This window comes from Hippocampus bargibanti, linkage group LG03, assembly GCF_051943395.1.
Source record: "Hippocampus bargibanti isolate YZ-2025 linkage group LG03, ASM5194339v1, whole genome shotgun sequence".
NCBI lineage: Eukaryota > Metazoa > Chordata > Actinopteri > Syngnathiformes > Syngnathidae > Hippocampus > Hippocampus bargibanti.
In genome coordinates this window covers 22,085,457-22,111,297 of record NC_142736.1, presented here as the reverse complement: position 1 = coordinate 22,111,297, position 25,841 = coordinate 22,085,457, and the positions used below count along the sequence as shown (strand labels likewise).

General features: G+C 39.3%; 1 protein-coding gene across 2 annotated transcripts in view; it reads right to left on the bottom strand.

Annotated features, from left to right (window-relative positions):
- Positions 1-25,743, bottom strand: part of furina (furin, paired basic amino acid cleaving enzyme a) — a 62,903-nt gene extending 37,160 nt beyond the window's left edge. The window contains exons 1-2 of one of the 2 annotated variants that reach the window (XM_088992595.1): positions 25,576-25,743; positions 14,661-14,988 (exon numbers count right to left, since the gene is read on the bottom strand). In XM_088992595.1, coding sequence (XP_088848721.1) covers positions 14,661-14,954 — 294 coding nt within the window. In that variant the 5' untranslated portion in view covers positions 14,955-14,988; positions 25,576-25,743. Of the gene's footprint in view, positions 1-14,660; positions 14,989-17,007; positions 17,147-25,575 lie in introns of those variants that run through there. The other variant, XM_088992596.1, reaches the window with a different exon arrangement.
- Positions 25,744-25,841: the final 98 nt, after the last annotated feature.

Sequence of the window (25,841 nt, the reverse complement as noted above, 5' to 3'; positions counted from 1 at the left end):
CAACAGGTCAGTTGAAACCCTTTGATATCAACAAAGAGCTGCTTCCTGTTCTTTGTGTACCTTCTTTTTCACAATAGTGTGTATGTCGTGGGGGGTCTTCCGGGGACACAACATCAATGAAGGGGAACATCTGTTTGCAATTCAATCTCAACCTCGAACACAGCTGCTAGATTCATGTCACTGGATGTAAAACCAAACGACAGCGTGGTGGCTGGGACGATTTCAAGGAAGCTGACCGCAGCTATTTCCTTGAGTCTAACAACACAATCAGCTTCATTTCGAATTTCCAGGAGACTAAAGATTTCTTATCTTTATGTGAGTTATTAGAAGGACCCGGCGGAACTTTTCATTGATATGAGGTGATTGATTCAAAGACAAAAGGTGCTTAAATATTAGGCAAATGTGGTATTGTCATCTTAAGCTTATAAAATAACGATCCTGGTCATATTTTGTCAGAAAATCCTTTGGCCTTCAACATCTCTCGTCACTACCGACATGAAATAAAAAAAAAAAACTATCTATTCAGTGATTAGTTGAGCTTCAAGAGTTGTCTGAAAACAACATTGAACAAAAATTATAATATGACATGGGCCATTATTTTACTAAGTGCAGACCTATTCTCAGCTGAGTGCCTGGAGATGCTGTAAATCTGTGTCCTGTCTCAAGCTGTTGTTTTTTTTCAGTACCACCTGTGCATGGTTTAGTAGTTAACTTGGGGTCTTGTCTCTCTAGCTGGCTGGATGAGTGCTCCCTGTGCATGAGCACACATGAAGGTAAATGGGAAGATGTAGCTTGAATGGGTGGTGAGGAAGAGAGAGAGAGAGAGAGAGAGAGAGAGAGAGAGAGAGAGAGAGAGAGAGAGAGAGAGAGAGAGAGAGAGAGAGAGAGAGAGAGAGATCAAATGATCAAATCACTTGTCAGTCTAGTGTTTAGGATTACTAACATTAAATAAGTTACACTTACGTAAACACTCTCCGAAGGCTGAAGCAATAAACACCAAATCTTTTGAACCAAAGTGCGCTTAATGGGAGACACCCAAATGAGGACAGGACTGCTGAAAGCAAATTGAGAAAAAAGCAAGAGTGGAATTTGCCACAACTGGCAAACGACAACATTTTGGGAGAATGTTCTTTGGACAGATGAATTTAAACTGGGCTTTTTTTCCGAAAACACATCAACTCAAAGTGAGCAAGCATACCAACAAAACAACACTATCTATTCTTATTCCCAACATAAACTCCTCAGAGTATCCAATAAAGCAAACATTAATGTATGAAGAAAATAAGATTGAGGAACCAAATTGCCATGTGAGAAAGGTGCACCAAATGGTGTTTATAATTCACAATATAGAGTAATGATTTCAAGGACAACGTTCATACCTTCTCAATCCGACCACTCTGCGGCAACAAACTGCAAAATTTGACTAAATAAGGCATCCAATTCCATCCGGTGCAGTTCTCTATCAGCAACCTCATTATTCACAATATAGAAGATGGACTCTGTTCTCCAACAGCCATCCTGGGATTCAATATTGCAGCCAGACTGGGGGCGGTGTGCGATGGAATTATTTACGGATTCTTTCCTACATCAGCATCACAGTAACACACATCCTGAAACTGCATTTCCTTTTTTATGAAGCAGTACCTTGAGATAGAGGAGACCCCAAATATGAGTTTTTTCTTGATAAAAGTCATTTCTCTGTTTTTGCTTTAATTTAAGAATGCAAACTTGAGATACAATTACTGAATGCTGGCAGTGAACTCAATTTAACTCACCTTACAATAAGCACATTGAGATTCAGTGAACAGCTCATCAAAAAGAAGCTTCAAACTGTTTAATTGTACCCTTCCATGAAGTTTATGGTCAAATAAAACATTAAACAAAGAAAACTGCACACTAGGTAATTTAACATAACTATATAGCGGTGCCTTATGAGTCTGTTTTGCTTCATCCAAACATATACATGTAATGGAAAATGTCATTTACATGCTAAAATATGATGAAACCCTGACACTGTTTACCTATTTTCTGAAACATTTGTTGAACCACCATCTATCTTTGCTTGTGAACGACTGACAATTCAGGGATGCTCATTTTATACTCAATCATGATGCCCGCATGTTCCCAGTTAGCCTGAGGTGTTCCAAACAGGTGTTTGATGAGCATTCCACACATTTGTCAGGCTTTTTTGGCCACTTGTTCCAGTTTTTGGGAACGTATTGCAGCCATGAAATTCAAAATCAATGATTGTTTGCTAAAAATAGCTTGTGGTGAATTCAATTAAATACAGGTTGAACATGACTTGCAAACCATTGCATTCTCTTTTTATTTGTTTAACACAAAATGCAACTTTATTGGAGTTGGGTTTGTTAGTACAGTAGTTCACATGATCAAAAAAGATGCCACTCCTAATGTGAACAGAATGGTTCCATGAAGTCACATGGACGCTCAAGGAAACAACTCATATGGCATGGAGTGTTCACGGAAGTAAATATGGTCAATCACATAGCTGTGATAAGACACTCAATTCACAAGATTTCACTCAATAAGACACTCAATTCACATGAAGTTGTCACATAATTTAAACAAACAAAATAACAAAAGAAAAACAAAATAAAGGGAGGAATACTTTAAAAAGGATGTTTGGCAAAATAATTGTACCACAAGTTTATTCAGCAACCAATTCTGCCAACTTGGTAGGTTACCAAAGGCATTACTGTTGCAACGATTAAAAACATTTTCACTGTCTCATGCAGGCGGATGCATGCTGTTCTTTTACCATACCGTGCAAAAATATAAAACACCTATTTGATTGGCAATAAACCTGTTTTTCCCTTCAATCAGCACAACACCTCATCTGAAATTTAAACCATGTTACCCTATCCCACAACTTCAACAATACAATACAATTGAGGACTCCTGTTACATAGGGGAAACATTTTCAGCCATCATAAACTGCCCCACCCAAACAATCCATTCCTCCTAAAGTGCTCCTTCACACAGGATTTTCAACATTCACTTCATTGTTTTCATTGTAAAACGCTTATCAGATCGAGGCCCTGTTCAAATTGCACCTCAAACGACTGCCCCACCTCCCCAAGGAGGCTGTGGTGATATATGTGTTTACATGCAAGGAGGATGGGTCATTACAGGTCTTGTTCAAAAGCCCAGACGCCCCATAACTGATAGTACAAGGCCAATTTAAGTTGACATTTGTTGCATTTCTTTCTTACTCATGTCAGTCCAAGGACAAAATATTCCAACAGCAATAACACAACTTATTAGCATTAAAGGGGAAGTCAACCCCAAAATTGTCTTTTAAGACTATATCCTATGCAACCCCATTAGTCTAAACGTGGAACTCTGATTAACACTGCATTTCCTAAATCTGCGTTAAGCAGGAAAATGTATACATTTTTGTCCCATCAGGAGGCGCCCATCTTGTTGCATGCTGTCGACTGAAAATGATATCAATGTTTTTTCAGGGCTCAGGTAACGACCACTCATTGTTCACCTGACCTATGATGTTATTTACAGAAAACAGCAAGTGGCAAAACATATAACATCCCCCGAGATGGATAATAACGGATGAATTTGATTGCTTAACTCGTATTTCACACATGCAATATTATTCAAAATACCATGTTTAGACCATGAAGGCATATAGAACATTATCATTAAATTAAATAAATTTGTGTTGGCTTTCCCTTTAAGAAATTACCGAATAACACTCTTATCTCACTGCCACTGGGGCATATGAGTCAATTCAGTTCAGCCCAGTGAATTTGCTTCCTTCCTCGAAATGATGAGCTGTGCTCCACCCAAATTTAGTCAGAGTTCACTTTCAGGACCTGTTACTGGAATAGAAACAACCATGGAGGCAAATACTAAGGAAATTAAAATTGAGTTTAACAAGTCTAATGTCCTTCATGAGTCCTGTTTTTTTAATAATTCATTGATTCAATTCTCATCAGTAAATGCTAGAGTTAATGGGAAAGGAGAAGCTCACAGTGGACTGGCACGAGTGTTGCCAACCTCTGAAGGAGTCAGACTGTCTTTTGGCCCGCAACAGATTCTACATTAAGGTTGAAATGGTATGAACATTTGGAATTGAAACTAAAGGAATCAGCTCTGAATAAAAAATGGGTTTTCAATTCCCAACCCGATGGGTGACAGAATGCATATGATAAAGTTCCCAATGGAATCGGTCAGCTGATTGACTGTGGGTGATCATCCATTTGTCATCTACAGTTGTATCCCGCAATCAAAGTCATCAGAGAAATGCAAGTGACATTTATGACCATTTTCAACATATTGAATGTTTATTAAGGTTTTCGGAAGAATTTCGGGGGAACTTTTGTTTTTCCACACAATACATACAGTCCATGCACAGTTTCACTATTTGTGGGTAGGATCTGTTGTTTGAATAAATATACTGCTTCATCTCCTTATGAGAGCTGTTTTTTTATTTGCTGATTGGCCCATTATTCTGATCATATCACCCCTCCTTGACCTTTAGTAAGAAATGTTATATTTCTCAAATAGCACATTTGCACTTATATATCATACCATCAAAAGTATTAGTCCCATGTTAGAGTTTAGCGAGAAAGGTAACTACTTTTCATTCCAATAGTCTTTTCATTCCGCAAATACCTCAACCGACTGCACATGTGCATACATGCACATTCTTCAAAGTTGAAGAGGTGCCCGTCTATGTACTTCCATATCCCTGCAGCACATCTGGCTCTTATTAAAGCCTTGTGACCTGTGTGTGCGTGTGTGTGTTCGTGTGTGTGTGTGTGTGTGTTCATGTGTGCGTCTGCTCCATCCAAGCCTAGCTATCACTGCATGGGGAGAGAGCTGAGTAACAGAGAGAGTGTCGATGCGGTTCTCCAGACCCCAGGCAATATGGGTGTTCACTCCATTGTTGTTGGTGGGAGGCAATTTCTCGCAGATGAGCTTGTTTTTTTATCTTTAGTTATTGTGTGTACCATAGAGCATGACTTAAAGGACAACCAACACTATTTTTTTGTTTCCTGACATCAGAAAAACGTTTTACAGCACCTAAAATACCCAAATAACGCAGGCGGATATTTTTCGTCAAATGCAAAACAGCAATGAACATAAGTTAAAGTGTCAAAAATCTACCACAAACCAGCTCGAAAGTAGGGATTTTCAGAAAGTCCCGCCCCCAGTTCGTGACGTCACGCCAAGTCGTCTTGCCTTGCTTAAGAAACAAAACAATGGGCTCACGGAGTTCAGATTCGGAGAAGATGCTTTCTTCTCATCCAGTTATGAATAGGATTCAAATAGTTCTGAATAGGAAAGCATAAATGTTTGCAATCGATTAAAGGAGTCTTCCTATATCAATTCGAGCCGTCAATGACAGCAACGTAGCGTCCCAGAAAATGCACAAGATGGCAACCAAACTCCGTTGGAAATGGGCTGATTTGTCTGCTGGGAATTTGTGTCAGCGAATATCAAATAGTAGTTTTGGTGCAACACACGACGATTCACAAGATGGCGCCCAAGCTCCATTGGAAATGGGCTGATTTGTCTGCTGGGAATTTGTGTCAAATAGTAGTCTTGGTGCAACACACAACGATTCACCATCGCGTTATGTTTTTTCCTTCTAATTTCACCATCAACACGGATCAACACGAAGTTTTCAAACCAAACAAAGTACCAAAAAATGCATTGTATAAAATGCGCTCAGTAGAAATCATTTGAAGTGATTTTACAAATTATGGACACAACTTGTCCGGAAGAGTCGGTTGTCCTTTAAGGTTTAGTTCATCCAAAAGTTCAGTCCAAGTGACCAAGTCACGGGACAAACGGCGCGACCGATACACATTTCGATAATGGTGGTACTGTATAGAAACCTCTAAGCAAATATCGATTCACCCTAAACTGCTTTTGTATCGATATAAACAGCAAAATGGCCGGCGGGAGATGCAAAAGAGAACCGTAGTAACCGGATTATCATAATAACCATGAATCGTACTAAACGGAACTAATTAGACATAAAAAGACTAGAAACGTGCACGGGAAATGAAAATAGTATGGTAATAACCAGTATTATCAATATAACCGATATCGATATAACGAGACTTTACTGTATAATAAATGTGCTATTAAACACTTGATGAGGAACGTAGCCTTATTCTTCCACCATCTTGAGGAATGATTCCTCGTAAGCTTTGTCAGCTTTATCATCAGAACTGGCTGCCTCATCATGACGAATGACACTATGAATTCCTGTACGACGCTTTAAGTTCTCGAACCGTCCGCGACTAGCCTTGACATCATCAATGGATGACAAACTTCCAGGTTGCCTCTTGACGATATTCGAGTGAAGTTGCCGTGCTTTCTCGGCGATAACTTTACCCAGTCCCCCATTAATTGTGTTCTGTTTAGCTGGGTTGATAGCTTTTTGGAGAAACTGTCTCAAGGAGCTCTGGGTTGTACATCTTAGAAGTTGTGGTATTGCAACAGCAACAGATGCAAGCAGACACACTAGAAACTTCATTAATAGCTGGTTCCCTTACTTGTCTTTTCATTTTAAATTGAACTGATGGCTTGTGCGGGTTATTTCTGGCGCCTGATTAATGTGATATTTTAACCTTGCAGTCTACACTCTGCCTTTGAACTATCATAGTTTGGATTGGATTGGATATGCCTTTATTAGTCTCACAGTGGAGAAATTTACATAGTTGAAATGATTCCAAATTTCACTGTGTTTTGTATCCACTTTCTCACCTTTTTTTTTTTTTTTTTTTGTTGATGTGCTCCGCCCTTCCTCCTCACTGCTGCGTGTGTCCCCTCCCTCCTCTACCACGGATCTTGACCAATCATATGCGGCTTTAACCGAAGACTGGAGGCAGGGAACACAGGAAAAAAAGCCGGCTGCCATTTCCAGCTTCGTTCACTTCAGATATCCAGCTCCAAGAACCAGCTCGTTCGCGAATGACACATCGCTCATTGTGACGCTCCGTGTGTTTCCCGAAAAATAGTTTGTATGCCAAGATTATATTCTCGCGAATTTAACGAACCAAGGTATGACTGTATTTAATTGATGGAAAAACTGCCAATCAATAAAAGAAGTATTTCAAATGCTTCATCATTGCTATGACAAAGAAATACTGTTGTTATTTAAAACCACTTTTGCCTCAAAATTAGTGGAATGAAGAAGCATGAAGCATCTTGCTTTTGCATGTTGAGACCAAGCTAAGTCACCCTATGTTTAGAACAACAGCACTAAGATGGATCAAGTTAAAGGTAATCTTTAGATGTCTTATTTGGATCTGCTGGTCTGGATTGATTTTATTTTTGTTTGGCTTACAAAGCATGATCCTACTTTTATTCGAGGATATTGTAGCATTGAAGTTGTCAATATTTGCTGTATGACTAAGAGAAGGGTTTTATTGAAGAGTCGTTACAGTTTGAGCAAAACTCCTTCTGTGCAAAGTTATTAAAATGGCTTTTCCGTGAAATCAGCTCAGCACTGCAATATATTCCCATTCAAAGCCGATGCTGAAAAGTTATACCCTACATGGGGGATGCAACGACGACATTGATTTTTACATGGCTTGCTCTTATTAACTTGTATGACTCTTTTATGGTTTAATAAAACATTGTGGGAGATTTACAAATAATCCAACTCAATATCTGTGTCTTTTCTGCTGGTTTGTTGAATGAACTAATTTTGAATGATATCTATACTTTGGCCAAATGAAAATTAGTCAGCTGCACTACTAGGCATTCAATTGTTTGGTATATTAATTCAGGTGTTTTAGCTCCATATTCTCTTGGCTATTGTCTCCATTGGAGTAGACCGGATCAGTCAAATTCTGCAGTTCATTAACTTTCTAAGCAAAGCAGCTGCATTACGATGAAATGAAATGTAGGGCTGCTTCAAAAGACAATGATAGAGTGTTTATGCACATTAGTAAACATATTACGTTATTTCATGTTTATATTAGTAAACATATGTTTTTTCATGTTTAGCTTAGTATATATTATGAATTGTGCACGTTTAATTTCAGTCTAATTTAGTTAAATAAAACTATCAGTCTTATTAGTACAATAGCCGTGGAAGGAAAAAAGCAGCGGCTCCAACTTCAATCTAAGACCCGCCCAACACTGAATTGCTCGTAACCGATTGGACGGGAAAGGTCGACTTGTTCGCAACTGATTGGACAACAGATCGCCACTCTGTATGTTTAAAAACTTGGAGCGGGAGCTCGTTCTCTCTCTTGCCTTCTCTTGCTTTCTTTGTGCTCTTGTGCTCATGTCTTCGTCCCACCGAGAGGAGAAGTGCTTTCTCTGCCTCATTAGAATAAAGTAGATGTTTGTCCACCATCTATTGTACTTGCTGATATTTTTATCAAGTGAACTCCAGACAATGCGCGAACCAGGAAAGACAAACGAAGTTTTAACCGGACAGACACCAACGGGAATAAAAAGCAGGCACTTTCACAGTGAGCGTCGGACCAAAGACACTGGAGACATTGCTGCTGATCACTGACCGCGTGCTGTAAGCAAAGCAGAACAATAAAGGCCTTGAGACCAAGGCACAGACTACACTTGTTTTATACATGGCTGCACAGTCCATTTGTTGAGGTGAGCTAGAAAAGGTTGAGCACAGAATGGTCCATCAAAAATGGATGATGATAGTGCCGCCCGAGTAAATACATTTTACAAAACACGCTTGATACTAAAATCAAATATTAAACAGTGGAAATGTATCACTTTTGAAATTGAGTTATACGGTCGAGTTGAGAAATCTGGAAGGCCTCGAGGTAATAAAACTGAGGTAATAAAACTGAGGCAAAATGTGTGTACAGATTTGGTGGGAACTGGCAGAGCTCACTACAAGTAGCATTACATGCATCTATCGGTGACTTAATCGCCGCCCCGCGAGGCGCCGCAGTCCACCAGGGAAATGTTGATACCCATTCTTATATCAAAGTCCATTAAAATGGACTTTAAATCTTCAAAAAGGGCATGTTGAACAAGTTAATTTCATACATATAGCATATAATGTTATATCAAAAGATAATTCTGAAGGCATTTTAATTTTCAATGAGATGATATGTTTTGGTTGCAAAGCAATGCATTAAAGGAAAGCCCTTTGGGGATCGTGCAAAGTAGCTTCTTGCAGTGCTCAGCAGGCACAGTCTTCACCCAACATCTTTGGTTCGATGTCTTTCCACCTTATTCACCCCTCTCCCGCACGGCTAGTTCATAGTTCCAATTCTCCAGAGCCCAATTATGGATTTCTTGCTGTCGGTCTCTATTGAAACACGCTGGTTCTGTCCAATATAAATCTTTTTACACCATAGAGAATATTTTCATGAAGAGACCTCCGGTAGATCAATGGAGGGATGGCTGGCCTTATAAGTCTATAGTAGTCAGTACCTTGGATAATTACAATTTCAAGACAAAAAACTTGTTTCATTGATCTGGAATTAGATGCTTTCTCATCAATTATTTTATGTAGCAATTAATCTAATTGCTCCGGTCCAAGTGACGTAAAGCAATCAAAACAGCATATCTGACAAAATGAGCCCATTCAGTGTTTCACTGTACATTCAGGTGAGTGTTGACTATGATAGATTATTCAATTTTGTTTCCAGAGCACAAAAACCAAAAATCCTACAAAGAGCTGTGCAGAAAGACTAAAAGCCAACAGACAGCCTTTGATGCCATGTTCGATGGTGAAGATGCAGCAACATTGAGGTTACGAAAACCAATAATACAATAATGGTGACAAGCATATCGTCAATGAAAAAAGACCCCGTGAACATTTTTTAATTAAACGTGTTATCACTTAAAAACATGTTCAATCATAGAATGGATGAAACACCCCATGAACATGAAAATTATTAAAAAAGCGACTAGACAACACTTATAGGACAACCGACGTCTCCGGACAAGTTGTGTCCATAATTTGTAAAATGGCTTCAAATGACTTCTACTGAGCGTATTTTACAAAGATTCTACCGCATATAGCTATATTTTACGTTTTAAGACTCACGCTGAATATTCAGGAAGTCTTGTTTTTGCGTTGGTGACGAGTCAGTACGTGACGTCACTGAAGGAACGCCCCTGACCGAAAAAAAAGACACATTGTAGCAGTCCTTCCGTCAATGTATTTTGCTGTACTTGTTTGGTCTGAAAACCTCGTGTTGCACCAAAAAGCCGCCAGAAGAGGGCGACCAAGCTCCATGGAAGGAATTTATCAGCCTGTGGAAACGGGCTGACTAATTTCCTACACAGCTTTGTTGCCATTTTCTGCCTCCCTTGGGTGCGACATTTGCCACCCCTGATGCCTCAAAATGACACGGAATAAATTCTTTAATCTATTGCAAACGTATGATTTCTCCTTCAGAAGTATTTGAATCATATTCATAACTGGATGTGTAACAAGAAAGCATATTCTCCGAATCTGAAGCCATTGTTTTGATTTTCCAGCAATGCAAGACGTCTTGGCGTGACGTCACGAACTAGGGGCGGGACTTTCTGAAAATGCCCAATTCGCAGCTCATTTTTTTGCAGATTGTGAACACTTTAAGTCATTTTTATTGGTGTTTTGCATTTGAATAAAAATATCAGTTTGGGTATTTTAGATGCTATAAAACGTTTTTCTGATGTCAGTTAGGAAACAAAAAAGTGACATCGGTTGTCCTTTAATACAGGATGAGGTATAAATGCCCCCATGGCTCAAGAGGTTCTTGATCCATTTTATAATAGTTTTTGTGACAGAGCGTCTGACGTCATTCCTCACTCAGCATGGGCAGAGGTACGAAAAAAAAGAAAAAAAAAACTGGAAAAAAACTATGCAGGTTTGTGACACCAACGGCTGAAGCGGCACCTCCCTTGCCGGACAACCCAATGAACAAACTACTATTGCCGATTAGTTGTTTCCATACAATGAGATTGACTTACCAAATATGTAAACTTTACACCTCCATTGGATCAGTGGTCAACAAATAAATAAATAAATACATCTGAGTTGAATCGCTCAACACAGAGCTCCGCTGAGTTGTCTACTACTCCTCTTGTCTAAGCTACTCCAACTTTAAAAAGTCACAACTTCATACGACATTTCAGTGGCAATGAAGATAATTATTATTTCATTTCATTTTTTTTACACAACAAAGGATTTTTTTGCAGTCCTTTTGCATCGTTCATCATTTAAAGTCTCGAGATAAACAATTAAAAATAGGATTCGAGCAGAATAGAAAAAAGGTCCCCAAACACCTTTGATCATTTTGTCATGACGGTTTGTTATTTTAAGCATCATACAATAGCATTTATAAAGCAGACTTAATATAATTTAAAAAAATATATATAATAATAATAATAATAGTAATAATAATAATAATAATAATAATAATAATAATAATAATAATTTGTATTTATAAGTGCCTTTCAAAACTCTCAAGGACACTTGAGTCACAGGATAAGAACAAAAAAACCACAAATAAAATTATAAATAATAAAATAAGTGATTAATCTATCCAGAGAATGCAGTTTCAAATAGGTGGGTTTTGAAATAGGAGTTGAAGGTGGGAATCAATAATAGAGTAGTATCAACTCTAAAACTAATCATTTTAATTCCTTCTTCAATTTATTTCTTCAAGATATTTTGTATTTTGTTGGAAAACATGTTATCTCTGAAATGTACTGTTAAATCATTAAATTGCCAGGATGTGTTGGTTGGGCAAGAAATTAATCTTGCTATGCAGATCTCAAAAGATTTATGACACTGAATCAATGATGTAAAGAAAAGCCTCAATTCAGCAGCATCAGGAGGACGAGTGGCCTAGAATGTTTAAGAAATCTTTAGTCTTTAACAAATAGTCAATCTCAACAGATAACTCATTATTTTTGAGCATGTTAAGTTTTTCATCTTGTGTCTACTTGAATCCTATTCTCAGACAGATCAATTGTTTTTTTCCTTCCTTCATTAATTTAATATCATTGTAGGCACCTCATTCTGAAGTTAACGTATAATACAATGCCACGTTGTGACTTGAATGCCATCCAAAAGAACAGCGATTCAACCAAATCTCATTTCCATTTGAGAAGCAGTGCAAGTTTGATGATGTGAGTAAGAAAGTCTTTAAAATGTAAAACAACCATTCGAAAAGAGACAAGCTGGCAGTTAATCCTAATATCAAACCGTGCAAGTCAGCTGATTTCTTAATTGAATTACTTTCTTTTTCACAATTGTTCCCCTGCTCTAAGACGAATTGATAATGTGACCGTGCAGGCAATGTGCGTTACGCTTTCTCTGAAAGTCTTTTTCATTTGAATATTAATATTGACATTGTGTCTGTCACATGGGGCAGCCTGGGGGTCCCAGTGGTTAGCGCGTCGATCTCACAGTGCACAGGTAGCGGGTTCAATTCTAGCACTGGTCTCCCTGTGTGGATTTTGCATGTTGTCCCTGTGCCCACATGGGTTTTCACCTGGTATTCCGGTTTCCTCCAACATTCCAAGAACATGCATGGGAGGATGATTGAACACTCTAAATTGTCCCTTAGTGTGAGTGTGAGCACTAATGGGTGTTAGTCACTGTGTGCCCTGCAATTGGCTGGCAACCGGTTCAGGATGTCCCCCCGCCGACTGCCCGACGACGGCTAGGAAAGGCCCCATGACTCCGACAACCCCTGTGAGGATAAGCGGATTGGAAAATGGATGGATGGGTGGATGTCTGTCACACAACTACGGTTCAAATGGAAAAAGGCAAATGGCATGAGAAAGATGTTACTGTCAGCATTTGACGGCTTCGGTAGTACATTTGGTGGATCATGACTTTCCTCACTGACATAAATGTTTTTTTTCGACTGATTATACACCTTGATTTACCAGAAGTTGGACTCAAGACCTTTTTGTAAATTGGTCAATTTTTATTGTCCTTTTATAATAATGTGACAATTTGTGGTTCACTAATTTATAACAAAAGGTACATTTGTCCACTGTGCATTTGCTCTTCACTGCGCTTGTCATTCTTTAGTCGGTTCTTTGCAATTGATCACGAGGAAGACAGTGCTCTCCGACTTACAGGGAGATGCTGAAATGGCACAAACAATCACATTTCAGTGTAGAGTATTTAAAAAGTGATGTGAACAAAATTTTGCAAAGTATACGGATCATTTCAACTGATGCAACGTTATAGCAACGCTATAGCATTAAAAGAAATGATACCTCCAATACCGCTCTCTCCCTACCATCCAGGGACTCTTCTTTTTTTTTACATAAACAACAAATAAATGCATAATGCCTGCATCAACAGGGACGTGAGTGTATGTGTATGTGCGTGCATATAAGCTAAATTATTGATTGGCTGGCGACCGGTCCAAGGTGTGCCGTGCATGTCGCCCGTAGTCAACTCGGGTTGACTCCATGAATCTTGTGAAGACAAACACTTGAGAAAATTCATGGCTTAAGTTTTCAAAATCTTTAAAATAATCAAGGCAACACGACAACATTATGTGATTTAAAAGAGTGCGGAAAAAAAATTGTTAATTTCTGCGATGCTTTCCTTCCTAATTCCAACACACATGCGCACAACAGCAGCATCATTCACATACAAGGCTATGTCTAACCATGCATAACTCACAAACCACAGTCATCATAAGCGGAGGTTTGAAATCTTTGTTTGCTCAAGGCTCAACAAAATCACTTCTTTTCAGTCAAACAGCAGTAGCCTCCTAGACTGGAATCAAGATGGTGTAGAAAACATTGCTACAATCATAAACTGTGAACAAATGGGATAACTCATTTATCAGGGCCAAAAAATGTAGACATCAATATGTGACATAGAATCAGAGAATTGGAATCAGAAAGTCTCAAACTCCGGTCCTCGAGGGCTGCTGTCCTACATGTTTTTCAAGTCTCCTTGTTGCAACGCTCCGGTTGCAACACAGCCACAGGTGTGTTGCAACAGGGAAACTTGGAAAACATCTAGGACCTCAACCCTCGAGGAGCGGAGTTTGAGACCCCAGCCTTTAATAGTCCCACAACGGGGAAATGTGCACCAGGAAAGGGACTCAATAATTCCTGCAACATAAGAGCATGTCTCACGGAAGTCACACTCGTCTAATTCTAAAGCTGTCCAACCGGTCATCATTTACCCATGCCGTGATTTTGTAATCGTTATTTCAAAGGCTTGAGAGTTGCGCTGCCGAAAACGACTGGCTAAATCTAAATGTGATGAGTGCTTATATGAAATTAAGCCAAAATAACAATAAAGGAACTGTCATGCTTTGGCCACGTTTTCAGATTTACAATCTGTTGCTTTGAAAGTCAAGTGGGGCTTTCTAAACAAGGCAGGGGCAGACGCACTATAAAACAAAATGGTAAACTGATTAAATTGGACCCAGAGGACCAAAGCACAAATACTGTATATCGCTATTGCTGAGCAATGTAACCATTAGTGGTTACAGATGATACTGAGCCAGCCAGAAACTAATGGAACATAAATTCTCTTTGGTTCCACTTAATTATATAACTTGCAGCAGCATGATCATTCAGCAGACATCTAAACTCAACCTCCGTGTGTTCATGGGTATGAACACATACATGAACACACTCATGTAAAACTACGCATGCAACTACATGAAGACGATCAAAACCGGCCAACTTACGTGTCCGTAGTTGATGAAGCCGTGTTTACTGGCAATTTGCTCCGCTTCCTCCCGACCTCCAGGTATGTGGACAGCCCATGTGTTGGTGTAGACCTTTTCACCCAATGCTGGCTGCAGCCCAGAAACCAGCAAGATCAACAGGGAGCATAATGTCAACTCCACCAATGTGAGCCTACGGCTGCTCGCAGAGTGAGATGATGGGCCAGTGGCCATGAGGTCTCCAGAAACAGCACAGTCTATGTGCATTGCACCTCTCTGGCACGCCAGGGCTGCCCACGATGCTTGCCAGTGCATGGGAGAGAGTACCAGAGGGAACGTCACAGCTTACCTGATGGAAAACAGGAGAAATGGGAAGAGTAAATACTAGCGGACAACCTTGCAAAAAAGGACAAGTACCACCGAATAAAATTAGAAAGTATTAACTATTCCGACCCTTCAGAGCCACTATATAAATTTAAATTACCCACTCCTAATTGATTTCAGCCTCTCAGAAGTTAATATTCCCTAGTTTGTGAGTGTCAAGATGGGACATCTGCTTCACTTTGAAAAACAATCAACAATTAATAGGGGTGGTAGCTAATTTATCTGTTGCAAAAATAATTTGGTTCAGCCCTAGTAAGAATATTCCATCAAAGTGGCATGTAGTTGAAATGGAGGCAGCTTTACATATGCATGTCAATCTACCGGTCACAGCTCTCTGTATTAATCAGTAGCTGAGAGGTAACTCACGATTTCAAAATGGATGGGTAAACATTACACCCTCCTATCTTGACATCGCGTAAATGCTAGTTTATTTGGCCTTGTTTCAACTTGAAAAAAATATGATCACTTATGAACAGCAATGGAGATGAATAAGACATGCATTTCCTTTAGATTCTTTATTTTAATCAACCGAATAACTGAATAAAAAAAGCATTCTGTGGCTTCAACCTTGCAAGCAAGTGGCCAAATGAATAACAAAGTGTTCATTTTTTTCTTCTGTTTTCTTTTTTTATGTGGGTTCAGTTGGCTTTAGTGGATTAAATTTTCCATTTTGAAACATCCGTTTGCATTGCCACAAGGCAGAACGATAACAACGACTTTCAACAGGCAAATGTCAATGTTTTAAGACACCTTTGAAACTCGAACAGGCAATATTTTGCATCACAAAAGACATAAAATAGCTGACTAAACTGATTTCCCTGACGACACTGTGGATTGTGTGGTCTCGTCTAAACAGTCGAAAGCAGCAGTGAAATGAGAAAACATCCTTTGAATGGCCGTTGCATTTTTAAAGTGCGTCGAGTAGCAACATTGAACGTAGGCTGATTGCCAGGCTTTGAATGGAACTGCTCAAACTCACCCCTTCCTGCTTTAAGTGGCCAAACGTGTTTACCTCGTTTCAGTTTTCTCATTCTGTTCTTCAAAGAATACCGCTCGTTTACAGGGAGGCCTCGCCCTATAGGTTAAATGAAATGCCTTTTCTTTATGCCCTCGCAGCACATTGAATGTGCATCACGTTACTTGGTCATTTGTTGAGGAGTATCAAAAATTGTTTGGACAACTTGCATAATCATTCCTGGAAATTTCCTTCCAGGTACAGATTGAGAAGTGAGCTCAAATATGAGTGACACCGGGCTAAGTATAATGTAAAAAATCTCTGGTTGAATGGTTCATTCAGCAAAAAAAAATAATTAAAATCCAACGAGCAATGCCTTGATCAAATGATTTTTCCTATGCATTGTCCATAATGTTTATACTTCCTTATATTAAAAATAGAGTTTTAAAATAACACTGAGAAAAAATCTTCGGAGTCAGTCCAATGACAAAACAAAAACCTGTTTTGGGTGAAGTGACTGTTCTTCTGCTCAGGGGAAATTTGATGGAGTTTTTTTATGTTGTCCTTCACATAGTCTGACATCCATTTATCTGATATCTTTTATTGTCTCACTAGCAGAGTTGATTGAAGAAGTTTAAAAACATTGCAGCCACATTTATCATTGATCTGATACCATTGTACAGTTTGTGCCCAATGTACACAAAGCTGTCCCCGAGCTTTTGAGTTATCTATCATGAAACGTCACCCAGCATATTGTGAAAATAACACAAATAGCAAATGATCAATGGACATGTTAAAAACTGTCATATACTGGTAAGAACATTGTGCATGACTAATTAATACATTTTGAATTTCACAAAGATGCAGCCAACAATTTCATTAACCATTTTAAAAATAAAATAGAGAGGATATACACACACAAAGAATACAGGGAGAGAAAAAAAGCACAGGAGAAATGGAATAAAATAAACAGACACACAATATTCAGGGGAGAAAAAAAGCACAAGTAAAAATTGCAGCCTAACTTACTCAACTTTGTCCTTTGGTACAGCAAGTAAACACGTTTCCAAATCTGTTTGAGGTTAGCATGAGCTGACTTTAAATACAGATGTCTGTGACCTCACCTACAAGCTCAGCCGTTTAGTTGCCCAACAGCAAGGATAAAACCTGTGTGCAGGCGCACACAGGAACTCGTTTGCTATTCACCAGAGACATGAGGCAAAAGGCGCTCAGCGTTCTCATTGTGAGCGGTCTCGTGTAGGAGCACAGTAAATGATACCACATGTCAGACAGTCAACTTGTAGTCGGGCAAATAAAGGAAATCATAATGCGTCTCATTAAACTAGAAGGATAATGCTAACCGTACAAAAATTGGGCATTTCATATTTTCGCGGTATTTAAATATTTACCTTTTGGAGAAGTATGAAAAGCATAATTCAAGGTTGTTTATCTGACATTTCCTTACCAAAGAACTGCGCATTATCAACACAGTGTATTCCATCAGAAGTCGGATTAAACACCAATAAAAAGCACCACCCGTGACATATTGAGTCCAATGTTTTACTGACAGCTCAGGAGAACAAGGCGTTTATTGCTTATTCCTTAAAGGACAACCGACGTCTCCGGACAAGTTGTGTCCATAATTTGTAAAATGGCTTCAAATGACTTGTACTGGCCGTATTTTAATAAGATTCCACAGCATATAGCTATATTTTACGTTTTAAGACTCGCACTGAATATTCAGGAAGTCTTGTTTTTGAGTTGGTGACGAGTCCGTACGTGACGTCAGAGAAGGACCGCCTCCTCGCCGTAAAAAAAGACGCATTGTAGCGTCTTTCCATAACGTCAATGTATTTTGCTGTCGTTTTTTTTTTTTTAAACATTGTCTTACACCCAAAAGCCGTCAGCAGAGGGAGGCAAACTCCATGGAAGGAAAATATCAGCCTGTGGAAACGGGCTGATTAATTCCTCACCGGAACTGGTCACCATTTTGTGCCTCTTTTTTTGTGAGATTGTCCCCCAATGTTGCCTCAAAATGGCTCAAATAAATTCTTTCATCGATTGCAAACATGTATGCTTTGCTCATCAGGACTATTTGAATCATATTCATAACTGGATGTGTAACAAGAAAGAATATTCTCCGAATCTGAAGCCATTGTTTTGATTCACAAGCAATGCAAGACGTCTTGGTGTGACGTCACGAAATGGGGGCGGGACTTTCTGAAAATGCCCAATTCGCAGGTCAGTGTTTTGCAGATTTTGTACACTTTAAGTCATTTTTATTGGTGTTTTGCATTTGGCTAAAAATATACTGCATGTTTTGGGTATTTTAGATGCTATAAAACGTTTTTCTGGTGTCAGTTAAAAAAACAAAAGAGTGACGTCGGTTGTCCTTTAAATGATGTGTACTGTCTATCATTTTGTCTCACTTCTTCTTCTTCTTAAATAATGTAAACAGTCCTTTTTTTTACTCAACATTCAAAGGTGCTTTGAAAGGCTCTTAAGATTTGACATCAAAAGGACCAAAGAATTAATCACATTCAAATCTTGCATTCCAATGCACTAAAATGTTATTTACAAATGGGAAAAGTTCTTTGCTTCTTTCTGGTTGATCGGTTAGTAGCTAACTCCAGTGCTTAAGAAGTGCAGTTGCCGTGTGTACATACCATTGTTTCATGAAACGTGAAAAGTTGACGTGGTTCAAGCCACAGATTTGTTTTTTGATTCTAAATGTAACCTGATGTATGACTTGTATTTTTACACCAAACTTAAATTTTGTGAAGTTGTCATACTGACTTATGAGGCTGAAGTTGATAACTTGTCTTTGATATTAATTCATGGTTCATTTGCCTTTATTTTGGGCCCAAGCCTACCCAATCGAACCAAAACATGGATGATATATCTAATATTGCTTATTATCATACAGATTAATTCACTGAATGCACTTCTTAAACACTACACGGGAAGATGGCCTTAAAAACATCTTGCAATATTTACTGAAAAGGATATAGGTAAAAAAAGAATCACAATTCAATTATTTTACCAAATGTTCAGTCCAAATGTACACACCAGACAATATTTCTATTTTATTATGTAATTTGACTATTCTCTGGCTCTGTGTACATGTACACTTATATAGTGGCATACTCGTAGTTCTGCATCAACAGATTTGCATATTCACAAATTTCTTATTTCCCTTCCAATTTCTTTTCGATATCTTTCTATGATTTTTGAGGGTTGATTTTTTTAGGACTACTCCCTGCGGCTCCACTGATTGCTTCTATTGTCCTGACGGACGACTGGCCTGATTGCCCTATTTGCTCTGGTATCACCTCATCAGCTATACTAATCCTATGTTGCCTAAGCAGTCTGTTGCACGAACTACAATGCATTTCAGTGGGTATCAATAATGTCTGCATTTTCATATTTTTGTACATACAATACAGTAAAGTCTCGTTATATCGATATCGGTTATATCGATAGTACCGCTTATTACGATACTACAGTAAAGTCTCGTTATATCGATATCGGATATATCGATAGTCCCGGTTATATCGATACTATTTCTATGCACGCACGGAGAAAATTACATGCAAACAGGGTCGGATATATCGATAGTCCCGGTTATATCGATATTTTTTCGGACTCCCTTGAATATCGATATAACGAGACTTTACTGTATTTTCATTTCCCTTGCACATTTCTACTCTTTTTATGTATAATTAGTACCGTTTAGTACGATACCCGGTTATTACGATAATCCGGTTATTACGGTGCTCCTTTTCATCCCCTGCCGGCCATTTTTGTTGTTTATATCGATATATCCGTCGCGCCATTGGTCAACTTGGTCACGTGTCTTGTTACGTGAGCCGCCATCGGTCGCGCCATTGGTCGACTTGGTCACATGAGCCGCCATCGGTCGCGCTATTGGTCGACTTGGCCGTGTGACTTTGTCACGTGACACGCCATCGGTCGCGCCATTGGTCAACTTGGTCACGTGTCGTGGTTACGTGTCACGCCATCAGTCGCGCCATTGGTCGACTTGGTCAGGTGACTTGGTTACGTGCCCAGCACCCGTGTAGCAGAGCCATTTTCATTTTCAGACGCTAGCTCGTGTGTAGCAGACGAGATTGAAGTGTTTGTGTTAAAAGGTAAAAATGGGAAGCAGAAGAAGATTGATGACTTTTTAAATTGTATACATAATACAGTAAGATGAAAGCGTTGCAGTTTCCCTGTTGTGTTATGTACATGCCCACTGTACTGTATATGAATGCAATCGTTTTTTGCAACAATGTTTCTTGTTTTGTCTGCTGAAGCGCGATGATTTTGAAAATTATTAACATTCCATACTGTGTATTAAAGGACAGCCGATGTCACTTTTTATTCAAATGCAAATAAAAATGACTTCACGCCAAGACGTCTTGCATTGCTTGTGAATCCAAACAATGGCTTCAGATTCGGATAATATGCTTTCTTGTGACACATCCAGTTATGAATATGTTTCAAATACACTGTAGTTCTGAAGATTAAAGCATACATGTTTACAATCATTAAAGAATTATATGTGCCATTTTGAGGCAACATTGGGGGAACATCTCTCACCCAAAAAAAAGGGAGCTAATGGCCAGCTCCGTTTCTTATATGGCGCTTGGCTGCCCTCTTTTGGCGGCTTTTGTTTAATGCAGTTCGGCGCAGGATCGGATATATCGATAGTCCCGGTTATATCGATATTTTTTCGGACTCCCTTGAATATCGATATAACGAGACTTTACTGTACTTTTTTTTTTTTCTTTTTAACCCCGCCCCCCTTTCAATTTTGCTGCTGTAGATTGCAAATTTGCCAGAGTGTGGAAATTATATGCTTTCCGATTCTGATTTTGTCATGCAGGATGCCGATCCAGGAGGGATTGCAATTACAACACAAACAATATGGTGATCACAATTTTAACCATAACCACATAAGGAAGACATGTCCAAAGTCCGGCCTGGGGGCCAAATGCGACCCGTGATTAATTTTCATCTCGCCCGCAGGCTGCGTCATAAAATCAATAACGTCTGGGCCACATGTAGAATTAATAGATTGGGCAGTAGCAATGTTAATTAACTGTGTGTGCTGAGTGCTGCCATCTATAGGCTCAATTAGGAACAACAAATTAGTATATGAGTATTGACCGAATGAGACCCCCCCCATTTTCAAATGTTTACATTTTCTCGAATAGCAAATATCAACAAAAGAACAATTGCTTCGGTTCAATTGTTACAAAAATACTTTTTTTTTTCATGTAAAGTTAAAGGACAACCGACGCCTTCGGACAAGTTGTGTCCATAATTTGTAAAATCGCTTCAAATGACTTCTACTGAGCGTATTTTACAAAGATTCCACCGTATATAGCTATATTTTATGTTTTAAGACTCACACTGAATATTCCGGAAGTCTTGTTTTTGAGTTGGTGATGAGTCCTGACGTCACGTCACGGAAGGAACGCCCCTGACCGAGAAAGGACACACTGTAGCAGTCCTTTCAACACGTCAATGCAGTTTGAAGTACTTTGTTTGGTCTGAAAACTTCGTGCTGATCCATGTTGATGGCAAAATTAGAAGGAAGACACATAAACAACGCGATGGTGAATTCTTGTGTATTGCAGCAAAAACTATTTGATATTCGCTGGCAAAAATCCCCACGAGGAAAAAAAATCAGCCCGTTTCCATGGAGCTTTATCGCCATCTTTTGCCTTTTTTGGGTGCAAAATTTCTCTCCAGATACCTCAAAATGACATGGAATAAATCCTTTAATCGATGGCAAACATGTATGCTTTCCTCTTCATAACTATTTGAATCATATTCATAACTGGATGAGTAACAAGAAAGCATCTTCTCCGAATCTGGAGCCATTGTTTTGATTCTCAAGCAAGGCAAGACGTCTTGGCGTGACGTCACGAACAAGGGGGCGGGACCTTCTGAAACTGGCCACTTCCGGTTTCAATTTGAAGTAGTTTTTAGACACTTAAAGTCATTTTTATTGGTGTTTAGCATTTGAGTAAAAATATCAGTCTGCGTGTTTTGGGTATTTTAGATGCTATAAAACGTTTTTCTGATATTAGTTAGGAAACAAAAAAGTGGTGTCGGTAGACCTTTAAGTGAATATTCAATTTCAATTTTCAATGTCAATTGAATTTGGATATACATGTTTAAAACTCATATTAGAGGCTTTGCAGAGAAAGTCAGAGAGGCCAGACTGAGATGGTTTGGACATGTCGAGAGGAGAAGGATGCTGAGCCTTGAACTGCCAGGCAGGAGACCGAGAGGAAGACCGAAGAGGAGGTTTATGGATATGGTCAAAGAGGACATGAAGGTAGCTGGTGTTAGAGAAGAGGATGCACAAAACCGGGAAAGATGGAGGACATTGATTCGCTGTGGCGACCCCTGAGGGGAAAAGCCGAAAGGAAAAGATGTTTAAAATGAACCAAAACATATGCTTATGAAAGCTAAAAAATGAAAATAAAAAAGTAAACGTGATATACAGAAAGCTCACTGAAATTTAATGAAATGAATTGCTGTTATACAAAATAGACAGCCAGGGTAGACCCCCCCGCCCTCATCTGCATTTTTAACACCTCAAATCTGGCCCCATTTGCAAAATGTTCGGACAGTACATACAACTTCAAAATGGAATGACTCCCTCACCATCAATTTTCCTTCAGTCATGATTCCTGTTGAACAACCACATTTTAGCCACATTTTATAAAATTGCAAATTTAGAAGCTTCATAGGCATAACACAAATAGGGAACTATGCCTCCACGTGTTTCCAAACCATGCAAATTCCATTTATACAGAACAATACTCTCTTTCACATGAATGACTATTATTGTAGAGATAAATGATCATTCCTGGAAAGTACACTGGCATATTTTATAGATATTGTAAAAGTTACAAGGCTATTAGGTTCAGCACGCCGTATTGTTGTAGCGGAAAAAGGAACAATCGAGTAAGTCTACATTTATCCCTCATCATTTATTCGTATTGTGTCAATTCACCACCGAAGTTGTCTCGGGGCACTTTACATATCATTATCCTGATAGCATGGTCATTTAGATCAGAGGTCCCCAACACCCGGGCCGCGGACCGGTACCGCCATAGAGCGTTAAGGGTCAGAGACTATGTTACATATGTTGTTGTTGGCGCGGTGTTACCAGGACGCTGCGAATAAAGTTGTATAAAAATACACAATGGATTCACGTTTATTATTGTATTTAAAAGAAAGAAAAAAAAAAGTTTCCATGCCTGTCGTATCATTTTATTTTCTTGTATTTATCCGCCGGTCTGTGAAAATATTGTCTGACATTAAACCGGTCCGTGGCGCAAAAAAGGTTGGGGACCACTGATTTAGATCACAACCACCCACTTGGGCTCAATCAAGAAAACTGCAATCTTCTTGCTTAGTAAATGTTCAGTTTATAGTTGTTTTCTGAATAAATGTAAACAATAGCTGAGATAGGCTCCAGCAACCCCCGCGACCCTAATGAGGAATAAGCGGTACGGAAAATGAGATGAGATGAGATACTCAGGAATGTACATTAGGCTAACAATATGCAGGTGGTCAGGGGTTATCCTCCTCATGCAGCCACAGGACAACCGAATATTGCAAGAGGAAACAAAAGGTGACAAAGTGAAGGACCCCCCACCCCTCCAAAAAAGTAAAAAAAACCTCCTGTAAACTCAAGACTTGGTGCAAAGCAATTGTTTGCCTTGACCAAATGTGCTGAGACAGAGCAGAGATGTCAAACTTGTTTTGACTGTAGGTCACACTGCCATCACTGCCTCTGGGGGCTGTTTCTATGGTGAAATCGGATAAATGGACAGTTAGTCGAGATATAACAGTGTCTGCTTGAGTTTGACATCAAAATTTAATATTTATGTTGTAGTCATTTTGGGGAGTGAGAATTACATTTGAGAATATTTGTGCCCAGATGAAAGTGAAGAGCTACCACAAATGCAAGAAATGACAAATACTCCTCAAAGCAGTTTTCAATGCAGTAAAATGCAAAACAGGACCACTCGCACAAGCAGAGGAAATGAGACAAAAAAAAACGTTGAGCACCAATTTCATCCAAATCTCCTGATTGACTTAGTTGCTGAATATAACGTAGGAATGAAAAAAAAGTCGACAAGAAAACTACACTTGAATTCTTTTTAAGGAAACAAAAGCAAAATGAGCCCTGCATCTCTTGCGTAGGAATCTTGACACAATGCCTACTGAACACAAGAATGTTGAGAGACTCTTGAATGTGGACACCTGAAAATCTAACTTGGCAAAAGGGCAACACTGGCAAACTAAGGAGTGTCTTTTATGAATGCTTATAAATGCCACCAATATGCCATTAAAAATGTGCCATGGGAACAGTTATTGGTTAAGATTTACATCCCTTCTCTGTGGTTTTGGTGTGATGTTAGGACTTAAAAAAAATTTACCTCCATGGTGTTGTGCCCAGAGCGAGATTTCAATTCAGGATCTAGATGACTGCTTCACAATTACATGAGGGAGTGCAGGCATGACCGATCAACCCATCCATGAGTAATGCAGCCATTATATAAGTCTTGTTTTGGTTTACTTTTTTTATTTAATATATTTTTACTATAGTTCAGTCACCACACAATGTAAAAAATAATGGAAGAAAATAAGGCAGTTTACTATTTGAATGTTGTGTTTAAAGAACTGTTTGCTTAAAAATATGTCTGCATTCATCTGAAATATTTGACGTGAAGAAAATTAAGTGGATTTTTAAACAGAATGTCGTTGTCTTATTTCGGAAACATGAAGATAAAATGTAAAGGAATTTGTCCCCAAAAAAACGATGTTACCTCTTCAATACTGTAGTTAGTTTACATTTGGTACAATCAGCAAGTAACGTGCAGCTATGGTTTGCCTAAATAGGAAGAATAGGAATATCATCGGAGACATATCGATTTAATTCAGCGAAACCGAATGTTTATATTTTTATCGGATCCACGCAGTGAATTATTATGGAAGAAAAAAAACAATAATAAATATAACTGCTTTGGCCGTAATTACTACACATTGCGTATTTGAGAAACTGATCTGGCTCGTAGAATCCAAAATACCTAAAGTTAAATGTTGACTTTCGATCCACCAAGAGGAACGAGTTGATCTCACCTCACGCGTCTAGCCCATGACACCACCACGTAGTCAACTATCGGGCAGCGATCAACGAGTGTTTGACGAAATTTACCAGAAAGTGGAAGGTAAACTTGACTTGCACGGTCGTTGTACGACCTGGACTTTACAGACACCCCACTACCAATTTTCTTATTTTTTACGTTTCCTTGGTTAAACGAAGCACGTTTTTGAAGCCAAATCCAGGAAAGCCGCGGGGTCATCACCCAATCAAACCGGACACGTTCGACGTCACCTCGGCGTGTGTAAACTCGCAGTCCAGAGTCACTGACAGCCACCTGGCTCGACAAGACCACTCACTCGGGTTCGCCGCACCGGGAAGCCAAAAGCCGAGTATTTACCAAAACAAGTCCGAATGTGTGTGTCAGAGCTAACGGCAAACTTACGGTCGGCTCAACTTACCAGCTTACGTTTACATGCTGGACGACCCGGCGTGTTGTCTCGCACCCAGCGGTGCTAGAAACGAGGAGGTCGCAGAAAAACCACGGAGCATTTGATAAGTGAGACTTGCTGGTTATAAATAGTCATGATATCTCTCAGTGGTGTGCCGCCGGAGAGGTCCGCACAAGCCCCAGGAAATACGTCACGAGCCGCGGACTGAGTAAGGACGTTGAGAGACACCCACTCGTAGAACGCGGCGGCACCACCACCTCTTGGTCTCGAATGGC